The sequence below is a fragment of the Alligator sinensis genome, unplaced genomic scaffold (assembly GCF_000455745.1).
Source record: "Alligator sinensis unplaced genomic scaffold, ASM45574v1 scaffold867_1, whole genome shotgun sequence".
Lineage (NCBI taxonomy): Eukaryota > Metazoa > Chordata > Crocodylia > Alligatoridae > Alligator > Alligator sinensis.
The window spans coordinates 552,385-566,029 of record NW_005842842.1 but is presented as its reverse complement, the minus strand read 5'-3'; the positions used below and the strand labels follow the sequence as shown (position 1 = coordinate 566,029).

Below are 13,645 nucleotides of genomic sequence, written 5' to 3'. Positions count from 1 at the left end.
TTTTTTCTGATGTTATGTAGCATGAACTGAACTAATGTAGCTGATGTTAACATAGAGTGTAATAATAGGGAAATATAACCATGCTAGTCTTGTCCTGTAAGCAACTTAAAAACTCCAATTTGTATCCTTCTGCTTGACATAAGTGAATGAACTCTGCATAGCCCTTATGTATGAGTGTGTGTAAAAGGGTAAATGGTGAAAGAATGGCATAGAGATGGAAGAAGATTTAACTGTTTATGTAAGCAACAAGGTGCCAAATGTAAGTTACCAGTCAGTAAACTAATTAATGAATGGCTGAAGAATCCGTTTTAAGACTAGTGCACAAAGAAGATAACAATGTGAAGGAATGTACCTCCCTGCCAGATGGGCAACAAGAACACTCCAAGGCTAAGATAAGCTGAAAACAAAAGAAGAACAAACACAAAACCAGAAGCTGGGTGTGGAAAAACCCCAAAGCGCTGAAACAAAGGATGCCAATCCCTATAAAAGAACACTTTGAAAATGCCAAGTTTGGCGAGTCTCTTTCTCTACTGATGTTTCATCGGAGCACAGATGCATCTATTCACCCCACTCCAGCTGTTATCTTCAAATCTGCTATCTTCAAATCATCGTCATCTACTTAATAAGCCCGGGTTGGCCACCCTGGGCTGATACTGAGCAACTATTGCTGGTAACTATATCTGGTGTATGTGTGGATGAAATGGTTGTTTTGTGTATGTGTAAGCCTGTGTATAATGATGTATATGATGCTTTGCATGTGTTTGTATGAATGGTGTGCCCGAACCTCTATGTCTAACTCATGTAATCAAAAAACACGGCACCTTGCCTTATCCCCCTTTATAAAGTCTTGCTCGTGATTTGAGCAATTGGCAATTTGAGTAACAGTTACTGCTCATTGGTCTTGTATAGATGTTCCCACCATCACCCAGGTTGCCTTCCACCCTCACATTCTCAATCAATCCCTCCCTATTTATGAGCAGCAAGTCGAGAGGGGATTCTCCTCTAGTGGCCTATCTATCATCTGTATCCCCAGCACTCCAAGAATTTGTTAGGTTGCTTGTGCACTGCTGTGTTTCCTTCCCAGCAGATGTCCTGATAATTCATGTCCCTCATCAGAACCAAATCCTGCCATTTGGAGGCCTCTGTCAATTATTTAAAGAAGGCCTTATCCATCTTCTCCTCCTAGTTTGGTGGCCTGTAGTGGATGCCCATCATAACATCCCTCTGTTGCTCTCTCTTCTGACCTTCATCCAGAGGCTTTCAATAGGCCTACCTTCCACTTCATGCTGAACCAATGAATATCACCTTTATATATACAGCAACACTTCCGCTTTTTTCCCATCTATCCTTCCTGAACAAGCTACACCCACCCATGACTGTCCTCCAAACATATGAACTATCCCACCATCTCTCTGTAATCCCTATTACATCATAACTCTGTGCTTGTACCTGTACTTCCAGTTCTTCCTGCTTGTTCCCCATGCTTCTTGCATTAGTTTCATAGTTTCATAGTTGGTAGGGTCGGAAGGAACCTGAGCAGATCATCAAGTCTGACCCCCTGCCATGGACAGGAAAGAATGCTGGGGTCAAAAAACCCCGGCTAGGTGATTATCTAGCCTCCTTTTGAAGTCCCCCAGGGTAGGAGTGAGCACCACTTCCCTTGGAAGTTGGTTCCAGATCCTACCCACCCTGAATGTGAAGTAGCGCCTCCTGATATGTAGCCTGAATCTACTCTCAGTCAATTTATGGCTGTTATTCCTTGTTACTCCCAGTAGTGCTTGGTATATAAACACTCTGCATATCTAACTGATTGTCCTGTCTTCTCCTTGAGAGCATTACTAAGTTTTCTGCCATTGCTTCCCCATGAGTTTTAGTAAATTTTAATTGTTCCAAAATATCCATGTAGCTATTTCAACTCACAACTGAGCCAGTGAGCCTTAATCATAATATTAAGGATTAGCAGACACCAACAAGTACTAAGTAAAGAATACAGGTTTTCATGAAAGACACTTAGACAAAAGCATCCCTGGTATAATTTTAGTGAAGTCAATGGTGTTATAATAGGAATACATTTGCTATAATGAACACTTTTCACAAATTAACTCATCATAATATTTTGCTGTATTAACATAGCACGTTTATATTTTAAAGTACAACTTGTTTCTCATATAACTTACTGAAACAGGACTTCCCATGAAGCATGTGCTGAAAGAGCTTGCATAGAGGCTGTTCAGCTAATGGTACAGTATTACAGGAACACTCTACCCGAAGCATGGTACCCCAGTTGTCAATGTAAGCTGCTCTGCAGTCAGCACTTCCAGAGCAAGTCATATCATCCTTGATTAATGTTTCAAGACAAGCTTTATCTTCATAGCATCTTCTCGTAACATGCCTCCAGCACATTGACCAAAACATTTCATATTTTTTCCTGGAGGAAGCATAAGAATCATACAAGAAAAACTTTAATATATTATGATTAAGATAACATTATTCTTCAGTGACATCAAACGCAAGAGAAACTTACTTAACTTAAAATCAACAGAGAAAATGTAGCAATTTTAATCAGAATTTTTCCTATGCATGCCAGCTAAGTGACCTCAAAGGCAGCTACTTCCTTTACAAAATCCAGAGGAGAAAAAAGGAAAGGTTGACTTTTTTTTAATGGTATAAAAGGCCCTCATTTTAAATAACCCTTTCTCATATTTTTCAGGACTTGTTGTCCTATATCATTCTGAACAATCATGGCAGAAATTAGTGCATTTCAAATTATAGGAGCAGGCAATTAAAAACCCTTTCTGGTCATTAGATTCTATCCTCAGACAGGTACTATGAAGGATGCCAGATGGCCTTGACAAGGCACCTTTTGTCATCCCTATTGCAATAATCTATTATTTTGGAAGGCACAATGATACCCAACTGTATCAGTAGGTCAAAATTATGCTCTTATATACACGTCTCCAATATCAAGGATTGCATAGATGTATCTGAGGATAAAATCTGGGCTTTAAACAAGAATTTCTTTGTGCAAAATGAACTCTGGACCAACAGCAAAGACTTTCTTGGATCTAAGAACAGGTTTTAGTAACAACAGTCTAAGGAGAGACACCCACAGCAACAATATAGAATAATCAGACTGGACATCATAATGAAACAAGAACAAAAAGCTTTCTAGTGGGTGTGACAGGTGTGTAAAGTATGTAAGTGAGATAAATATGGGAGGAACAAACAGCAATTGACATGATTTGTTGCCTGACTAAATAACACCAAATGAGACGAGAGAAAGAACCCGAAGTAGAGTAAGAACAAATCAGCTACAGGTACAGTAACTGTAAAGCTATTAGAAGGGTGCTACTAATGACCATATCTAATGATTTGCAAGTAGCTATCTGGATTCCTTCCCAGTTCAATATTCCTGTATGCCAGCTTATTCTCCATGTAAGATAGGATAAATTTGGCCCTGATTGGCCATATTTAACAATAATAATAAATGTTAACTCCTTATCTAACATGACTGATGGAAAACTTTAGATATTAATGTGAAAGCTATATATCACTTCTACTAAATATAAGTGGATTGTAGGGGTAAATGGTTGTTGGGTCAGCTTCTAAACTCTCATGTACTGATCCATTAAAGTTTGGTATTCCATGATGATAATTTAGTCCTGAGATAGCATGGCTCTTATGAAGCAGTACACATAGGAAACAATCAACTTATAAAGTTCCATCTAGGACCCAATTACACAGAGGTTACTCAAGAAAAGGTTTCAAAGTAGCTGTCATCTCTGAGCTAATGGAAAAAAATGTCATTCAAGCTTGTAATTTATAGGTACAGCTAAACATAATTCAAAGCGTAATTTTGATAATTACCTCTACTTATTGTTAATGCTGGCAAACATTAATGCTCCCAGAATAAAGGTAATTCAGCAAGTCCCTCTTAAATATTATTTCCCATTAGAATCTTATATGTACACACACAAAGCCACATTTGTGGCACAGTTCAGCCTGGCATTAAAAAATGCAACTCGCATTGACGTCAATCTGAATTGCACTTGCTTACGCTGAACCTGAATGTGATCCTTGTTCTCTTGATTTGTTTACTGAAGGTAAATTTATAGTATGCTTGTAAGGTGAATTTCAGGTCTTGGCCAAAAGTGTTACATTACCCACACTGAAAACTGGTGCTCCAGTTGTGTTTCCAAGGCTAGTCTTACTTAAGCAGAGCTGTCTATAATAGCCAAACCTGCTATTCACTTGGATGTTTTCTGAATTAAAATCCAAATTTGTGTCACTTTCTATGAATGTGATTGTTTAAGAACGTGCTTCAATGCCTAGATTATTACTACCTACCTCATGTTTGAAGGAGAAAAGAAAAAGAAAGAAGTAAAGGGTTTTACTATTTAGGCAACTTTAGTTGCATAACAACCGGTAGCATGCAGGAGATTCCCTGGTAGAATGAATAACTTTCAACAAACAAACTTGTGCAGTCAGCTGCACAATTTGTACAAACCATTTGAGTACAAAGGTGCCATCCTGAGAATATTATTGAAAACCTTTAGGGATATTATTTGTTAAGCAGAAATTGTGTTATAGGTAATTACACACAAGTAGTAAAACCCACATTGAGTTTGCAGAGCTCAAGGTTAAAAAGAACCCTGCTTTTTATTTGCAAAATAAACATATTTGCTACAGGAATCATAAAGAGACATAAGGAATAGAACCTGCAATGCCATTTTAGTCATTTTTTTTCCAAGCAGAATTATGCTTTAAAAGAATTTCTGTTGTCTTGCCACATGAGAATAAATTAATATTTTAAAGTAAAAAGTGAAAACAATCCATGTAAGTATTATAGCTCACTAGCTACACCATAGTGCAAAATACATGTTCTATCTTTGTCTCCTCGATAGAATCAGAATTGCTCAATTGCTTGAGGTTGCTCTTTAATGCAAGTTATAGAACTGCATTTCTACAGCAAGTTGATCCAAGTTCAACACTGAAAGTCATTGTGAAGGTTGGATTATTCATCAAGTGTAATGACAGTTGACTAGAACTGTCCAGAAGATTTTTGTTATGAAGCTGTCAATTTTTCTGACTTACAAAGTACAGTTTAGACAACTATAACTTGGCAGACATAAGTGTTCTTAAACACCAGCTGTTATAGCATAGTTATCACAAAATCATGTTGTGATATGTGTAACAGTATATAGTGTATCATATGAGAAATTATATTGCATATATATAAAATCACTGGGCATGTGTAGATGAAATGGGGGCCCTAAATTGAAGCAGTGGGTTTTCAAATACACTGCTTTAAATTTAGGGCAAAGTAAACCCCAGTGTTGTGTACACCCGTGTCTTACCTGCCTCTCTGGCGGTGGGAGGAGAGGAAAAGCTGCTGGTAGGTGGACCAGACCCTGGGCTGCAGTGGGGGAAGGGCTGGTGCTTTCCTCTGTTGCAGCAGCACCCCCACCGCCCCCGGCGGCACCTGCCCACAGGCACCCAGCTTGGGTGGTCCTGGGGAGCACCACAGCCATGGAGGGAAGGACCAGTTCCCCGCACAGCGCATGCAGGTAGGCAGGCTCGAGTTGGGGGGAAGAAAAAAGATCAGGCTCACCACTTCTTTGTTTTTCCTTCAGTGGAGCCTGCCTTCCCAGGTTGCTGCCAGGCTGCCTACATGGACTTCCTGCACAGTCCCTGAGCCACATGGAGCCCGGTGCTTCACTCCACGGCTGGAGGTGTTTTAGTTTGCTGTGCCCCAAAGTCATTTAAGGCACATTACGCCACTGAATGTGCTAAAGTGGCTGGAATTAATGCACGATACGCTGTAGACGTGTGCAAACACCATTAAAGCAGTTCAAAAGCATTTAACCCACTTTAAAGTATTGTGCACATATGCCCCTCATTTCATCTACACACTATTTTTAATTTTATAGATAATTGTGTTACTAGCCAAATATTAATTCGTTTGTTTTGGTTTTTTTGCTTACCTGCATAATTCATTGTTTTGGCACTGGCGAATTATGCTTAGACATGAAGGAGGGGGCACTATGTTGACTGCACATGGCTTTCCATGAAGAAGTTCTTTAGCTTTTTGGCAAGATTTATCAAGCTGGGTACAGTCACAGAATGTCAACATCTGGGCAACATTAAAAGGCATATTTTGATAGAAGAACCTTATGGCTGCTTGACATTCTTTCATGTTGCACTTTTTATTCACTGAGCAAACTTTAAGGTACAGGGATAGCTGTCTGTTACACACTTCATCTTCAATACATTCCCTGTTTACATCCAAACATGTCCCATTCTCAGTGTGTTCTAAAAGGCACAATACAATGAAAAGAATCAGTTACATATAGACAATGAGCTATTAAGCATACTACTTGCTGGACTCCCATTGAAAACACTATGAAATCTCTGCTACAACCCCAGTATTCCTCCCAAATTAGACTCGCTTAATGCTGAACTTCTCCATCATTCCCTTCATCATGCCCACTGCACCATCTTCACTCTCCTATTTGCCACCACAGGCTCCTGCTAAGCAACTCTACAATTAGCTGCTGTGCATGGAGCAGCAGAGGGTAAAAGACAGGAAGGAGGAGCTTTTTATGGTTAAATGACTTCTAAAGTGCTGATGCTTTCTTAGGCTAAATAAATCAGACTTTAGTTTCTGAAAACCAAGAACTGCAAGCTGTATGACAGGCAATAGCCTGTGTGTGGAACTCCATTCTACTGTGATTAGATTGCTTCTGGTGCTCAGATATTTCTGAAGTATGTGCAGTCATTGAAGTTTAGATATTCCTAAATTTTGTCACTTTTGAGCACTGATCCAATGTATCTATAACATGCATACTTGCATCTGCCTTTCAGATAGCACAGAAGACTACAGAATTGAGCACCTGAGAGCTGTACAATAGCATCTAGGAGCTTACCTTTGCTAAAGACATCTGCCTCTATCTGGCCCACATGCCACACCTACAAAATGTTATAGGCCTCTAGTCCTATCCAGAAGATGTCATCTAACACTGTATTGTCACTTCCCCATATTAAATCTATAGACTGCTTTCATATCTCACCTCACTTCAAGTAAACCACAAGAAGTTCCTGCAATGACTTATAACAGGGTTTGAAAATCTAAGGTCCTTAGATTGTATCCAGATCATGGAGCCTTTGAATTTAGCCCATGAAGCAGTAGCTTCATCAGCATTCAGTAGTGGGGATCTTGGCCTACAGTATGTCACAACTGGGCACTGGGTGTTCTGGCAGAGAGGGGTCTCTGCTCACACCCTTCCACAGCTGGGTAGCAGGGGCTTCAGCAGAAGGGGAGCTCTACCAACACCAATCCACAGGCAGGCAGCCGGGAGAAGCAGCAGAGGTTGATGGGTCCTACCCCAGTGCTGGCCTACCTCAGATGTGAGCTAGGTCATTCTAGCCCACAACCAGAAAACAATTCCAACTGCTGACTTACAGAAGTTAGTACTAAAATGAGAAAAACTGGTACTCATGTCATTGATCATAGGGACGAATGTGGGGATGAGCAGATGGGCATGCTACGCTGTTCCAACTAATCCTTCTCTGTTCAACACAAGTATCACAGTGAATGCAATTAAAGAGTATAAAATAATTCAGTGACTGTTACTAGCTCAAGGGCAGCAGCATTAAGACTGTACTGTATGCATCTTAATTCTACATTTCCTTATTCTCAGAAGTTCAAGTACCTTAACCCTCTGATTCTGATGCCTAGGTGCTTGAATGTTGCTAAACATGCGTCTCTAGACCTGATGGACAAATCTTACCAGCAGGCAACCTTAATTCTGCAATAATACATTTGTCATTAAGCTATTTAGACTGAAATCTTGATTCTACTTTGCCAGTGATTTCACTGGAGCCATAATTATACCCATAGATCGTACTTCATGTCAGAGAATGACTTTGTTTATTGTACTTGTGACATGCCTTGCACTCTTTTGATAGTGTATAAAACCCCATTAAGGGTATTCACAATGCTGATTTCTTAACTTCATTATTGTTTCAAAGCACTCAAAACCTCATAAAATAAACCTAGTATCTCAAAGGATTGATTGTTTAGTTTCCAAGCAAAATAGAGTGTTGAGAAATTAACATTACTAAAAGGTTTATATTGAATAGCATCTAACAGTAACATTTTAATGGCAACCTTGAACTATTTCTTGGGTAATTTGTTACATAATCTTGATATCTAGGAGAATTAGACTAGGTCTCTATTTACTTCCATAAAGACCATAGGGATGACATTTACCAGGCTATTTACTTCTAAAAAGAGTGCAAGAGGAAAATTGTTCCTTGAAGAAAGTACTATCAGGAAAGGGGGCTAGATCTTGTTTGAGAGTTTGAAGGATCAACTGGAATGCAGTTTGCCAAATGAAATCTCAACAGCTTGGAGGGACTTTTCAAAATAACTCAGTTAAACTATGAATAAGCATTTATGCCCTCCTCATCATTTGAGGACAGTATTTCACTGTCCTCAGTGAAATCAATGGGAGTTTTACTTTTGACTTCAATGGCATTAGAATTTTTACTCCTTTGGGATCCTTGGCTATGCAAAAACTTAGCTGCAAACCATTTGAAGTTTACTAAATCCCAAATTTTAAGTTATTTTGAGTCTTGCCATTATTATTTAATCTATATGAAGCTGCATTTTTCATTGTTATAGGCTGGTAGAAAACACAGTAAATAAGAACTATAAATGAATATATAAAATGAGCCTTACCTTGTTTGGAAAGAGCAGATAAATTCCACTGTAATTTAATTTCCACGTTAATATTATCTAAAAGAAAAAATATGGGATATGCAGCATTAATAAATCCCCTGTGTCAACTGTGTTGTCAGTTTTAATGTACCACTTTATTGGCTGCCATGCTAGGAGCAGCTCAGAAAGAAAAGTAAAGAGAAAAAACAAATAAGATTGACCGAATAGAAATTGTCAATTTGTTTAGAAACCATAAAGACTTCATTATATTTACTTATAGATATTAAGGTGAATATGCACAGGAGCTTTCCTTTCCATTGCCAACACTACTACCCTGTTTATGAGTTTATGGTTTGTGATTATGGAAGTTCAGAAAGTCCTAGGTAAACCTGGGTCATGTGACAATCAAACTCTTTCATGAACAAATGAAAGCTTTTGAACCTACTGTTATGTATATATGGACCCCCCTTTAATAATCTTGCCCCTTAATAAATGCAAATAATATTACTGGTCTTTATTTATGTTATGTTTTAATACTATTATAGTAGTATTAATAATAGTACTGTATTAGTAGCATGAAAAGGCACTACTAGGCAGGATACGGATTCCTTTGGATTTGGTTCCATACAGACATATATGAAGACACAATTCCAAGCTATGTTTTCCCTGCTAATTGTTATGCTGTCAGATATTCACATGCATGTAAAAAGGTTCTCAAAATACTCTTTTTTCAAACTTCACTACAAATAAATAATGCAATATGTAAACTGCCCCAGAAACTTGACATGATAATGGATTCTCTATTCCTTAGTACAGCCTAGAGTTACAGCTATTTTGTTCCACTAAATAGCCTTCCCCGGTGGTCTTTTCATTATTTGGGATATGCACAGAAGTCTAAATCACTATTGAATCACTATTGAAATCTAATTCTAGATTGAAACATGATTTCTACTAAGATTTCATATTAAGCAGAATAGCATGACAAAACAATCTTAATCTTCTATTAAGATTTCAAATTAAGATTTCATATTGTAAGCAGAATAGCATGACAAAACATACTTCTAAAGCAGCACGAACCTGTATCAGTGTCCTGATCTCTCTCATCATCATAGTCTTCCTCATCAAAAGCTATATTCTCCTTTGCATCCTGTAGACAGGTGTTATTAAAGATGCTTTTCCATATTTTAGTACACCGTTTTTGAAGTGGCTCTGAACACCTGCAATTCCCTAAGACTGTTTTTCTCAGCTTCTTCCATGCAGACAAACATTGTTTCCCAACAACTTGGAGACTGCATTTTGCTACCTCTGCCCTGCATACCCTTCGGAAGTTCTTATACTCCACAAAGCAGTAGTGGTCATCGCGACAGCTTTGCTTTGCAATATTGCAGTCATTTTCTCGTTCACCTGTGTGTTTTATGTCTTTGTGCTTTGTGTGCAGCATGAAGTTTAACTGGATATCTGAATTTGCTGAAGGGTCCAAATGTTCTGGAAAAATAAATCTGAACTTAGATATACATTGCACATTTATCTTTTATGCAGCTCTAAACAAATTATTTTAAAATCTATTTTCCAAAGCTATTAGTAAAACAAACAGAATTATAATATAATAATTATAATATAATAACTTACCATAGTAATTATGATTTAAGTAGTTTGGATTTTGATAAATAACATGTTACTGCATAAGAATTTCATATTCTAATAGATTACTGCACCTGCCTTCTATTTATTAGATAGTCACAAAAATCTACATAATATAATGTACACTCTAGTTTAGCACTTAAAATGGGTAGTAATGAAAATGCTCTCACTGAAGTTACTGTGTATGTCATGTTATCAAATAAAGACAAAGTTTAGTCCAGGCGCATCTCCATTAAATTATACCAGGGAGGAATTTGATTTAATATATTTATCAATAAGGATACAATCCCACTCCTATTGGTAAGGAATACTGAACCAGGCCTTTAACATTTTCTTTGTCACTCATTTGCTACTTTTCCTAAAGTGGAAAAAGGCCACTTTACTCTTCTACAGCAGCTTGATAATGTTATATATTCACTGATACGCCGTAGAGTTATGCCAGTGTAACACTGATATAATATAACAGAGTGGAGAATCAATCAATCTTAGTGGATATTTGACAACCACCAATTCAGTGGCTGATTTTACACACCATATGTGAAATCTTCTAATCTTTAGGTTAAAAGATCTCTCTAGACCAGAATATTTAAACCTTCCTTTGTCTGAATATGCTACTTACTCAAAGAAAGAGCTAAAATCTTTCTTGAATGTGTGAAGTTTAAATCAAAGATTACTAAATTTAATCCACTGACTATAATATGACGTGAATAAGAACCACAGAATCTGACCCCATATATTATTATATGTGCTACACTAGCTAGGTTTAACGGGGTAAGTTTTTAAAAAAATCAGCCTTATATTTGAATATCTTTAGTTTTCTCTGATTTATCTTACTTTTGTTAATTTTGAAACTGATCTTTCTCACTGTTTTCATATATATTTATTCATGTGAGTATTTTATTTAGAAAAAGCAAAAGAAATTAAAACCATGCAGGACATTATTTGATGTGGCAGTCACATACAGGAACTTGAAACTGTATCTATCTTACTGTGAAGAATACAATTTCATACATGGTTCCATTTCCCTTTACATTGCATATTATTGAACTATCCGGTATATTGCTTACCTTTCTTAAGGCCACATTGTTGTTCAAGCAACATTTTGATGCTACAGGAATCATTCTTTGTGCACAGACCGCTTTTAAGTTTTGGATACTGATTAGCTAAGAACTGTATGACTTTATTGCAGACAACAGAATCTTTTGCTTTGCAGCTGTTACCTAGATTTCATAGACAAGAATATAACTTTATTAATGTTTATTAATGCTTAGGGGATAAGGCTATAAAAACAATTAAATTATAGTACAAGAATAAAATCTTTAGCCAAGGAAAGATGGTTTGATTTTGCTTTGCTTTAAAAGGTATGATAATTCACAACATAAGCATTGTGTTTGGTATGATATAATAAAGATGTGGGTAAAATTTTGCCTTTAGTTTTAGCCATGTATGTTTTGAACCACATCCAGCTGTCTGTTTTAAGTTGTTCTCATTTCAAGAGAACATAACCTGTTTCTAATAATTACTTTGGACAGAAATTAAACATACTTTGGTCATTTTTGGCTAATAAGCATGGCACACCTATTGGATCACACCTGGTTTATTGATATGTTAACAATGATGTAAGCTAATATAGACCTCTGCGCTGGTTCCAAACAATTAAAAAGACCACCATGGAAGGACACTCTATGGAAGAAAGTAGCTGCAACTTAAGGCTATACTAGACATAGAGGAAAGAGACTATAGGGAACCAGCATTGATTAAAAATGGACATTCAACTTTGGTCAGTTCAGCCAAGGGACACAAATATACAGATATTCCCCTCAAAGACTACTGCAAATGGGACTTCAAAGGATCCTTGGATCTAAAAATAAAACACCCATTTAAAAAAAGAAAAAGCATACACTATCATAACATGTTGACGAGCACAACATGAGGCAGATGATAACCCAGGCCTTTTACATGGTAAGACCCATGGTGTTTAGGCATTCAAGTATAGATTCACTTTACAAACCTGGCTGCTAACTGCTTGAGGACTATGTAATTTTGTTAGCATGTTCAAATATGACTCATTGACTTTTTAAAATCTTTATTGATTCCTCAATAAAATAGGCTTGCACCCACTCTGAGATCACTTTTCTCTCTCCAGATTAAAACTGTCATGAAAACTGTGCTCGTCAGGAATAAGTTAACTGTGGATGACAAGTATGACATCTGCAGGTGAAGAAAACAGAGGTCAGAATCCAATTTAATCTTGTGGAAGACCAAAGCACAGCTTGAGACTCACTCCAGTGATGACATGTAGGGGGCAGGCACCCCCTGAGTGGCGACATGTAGCCACATGCACCCCCTGAGACCACTGGTACACCCCCTGTGAGCACTGGCTGGGGAGTGGGAGCACCAGATATAGGCTGCAGCCACTTCCAGAAGTGCCATGGGCACTTTCAGGAGCAGCATGGCCACTTCTGGAAGCACCACAGCTGCTTTCAGAAGTAGTGCGGCCACTTACCGGTTAGTAAGTTTTGCCGCAGCCCCCTCCCCCCCGCAGTCAGTGAGATTGGCTGTGAGGGACCTCCCGCCCCGCAATTGCTGACTGCTCACTGGGGGCGCACATGCCTTTCCTGACTAAGGTGGCACCAGTCACCCATGACTCACTCTGAGTTACACCACTGAAGTGTAAGAGTAATTCTATTACCCATTCTGGGCATATCTACACAAGACATTTGTTGAGGAGTTGCCTAATTAGCTCTCTAATAAAGTTTCAGTGTTTATATGTGCAGGGTGCAGTAAACTAAAAAATACTGCCATAGGTTAGTATTTGTAAACACAAGTACTATCTTGCAGCAGCATTATATAGGGTGCCATAACACATGTGTAGATGGTGACTGGGGCTGGTTGGGACATAAGAATGCTTCAGTGTGGAGGCCACGTACCAGCTAGCCCCACATTGGAGCACCCTTGTGCCCCAGCCAGCCCCTCAACAACACATTGAGCTGGGTCGGAGCAGCTTGGGCTGGCAAGCTGACCCCCTGGGCCTTCTGACATTTGGGGCTGTTCTGAACCACAGTGGCCATGCATGGGGGGTGCACAGGCATGCACTTACATCCCTGAGAGTGCTGGTGCACCCTCTGACTGGCTGTGCTCACCACTTAGGTGATGGGTAGGGAGGGCAGGTGACAGCACCAATGCCCCCTCTGCAAGTGCCAGCTGATCACTGCAACCACTTCAGCCACTTCCAGGAGTTTCTGTGGCTGTTTCTGGGAGTGGCTGCAGTGATCAGCCAAT

The 13,645-nt window shown here is 38.6% G+C and overlaps 1 protein-coding gene across 1 annotated transcript in view; it reads right to left on the bottom strand.

Moving 5' to 3' along the window:
* GFRAL (GDNF family receptor alpha like) overlaps window positions 1–13,645 on the bottom strand; it is a 58,584-nt gene that overhangs the window by 35,273 nt on the left and 9,666 nt on the right. The window contains exons 2-6 of the mRNA XM_025191613.1: window positions 11,431–11,583; window positions 9,800–10,207; window positions 8,744–8,800; window positions 5,985–6,312; window positions 2,178–2,428 (exon numbers count right to left, since the gene is read on the bottom strand). Coding sequence (XP_025047398.1) covers window positions 2,178–2,428; window positions 5,985–6,312; window positions 8,744–8,800; window positions 9,800–10,207; window positions 11,431–11,583 — 1,197 coding nt within the window. The remainder of the gene's footprint in view (window positions 1–2,177; window positions 2,429–5,984; window positions 6,313–8,743; window positions 8,801–9,799; window positions 10,208–11,430; window positions 11,584–13,645) is intronic.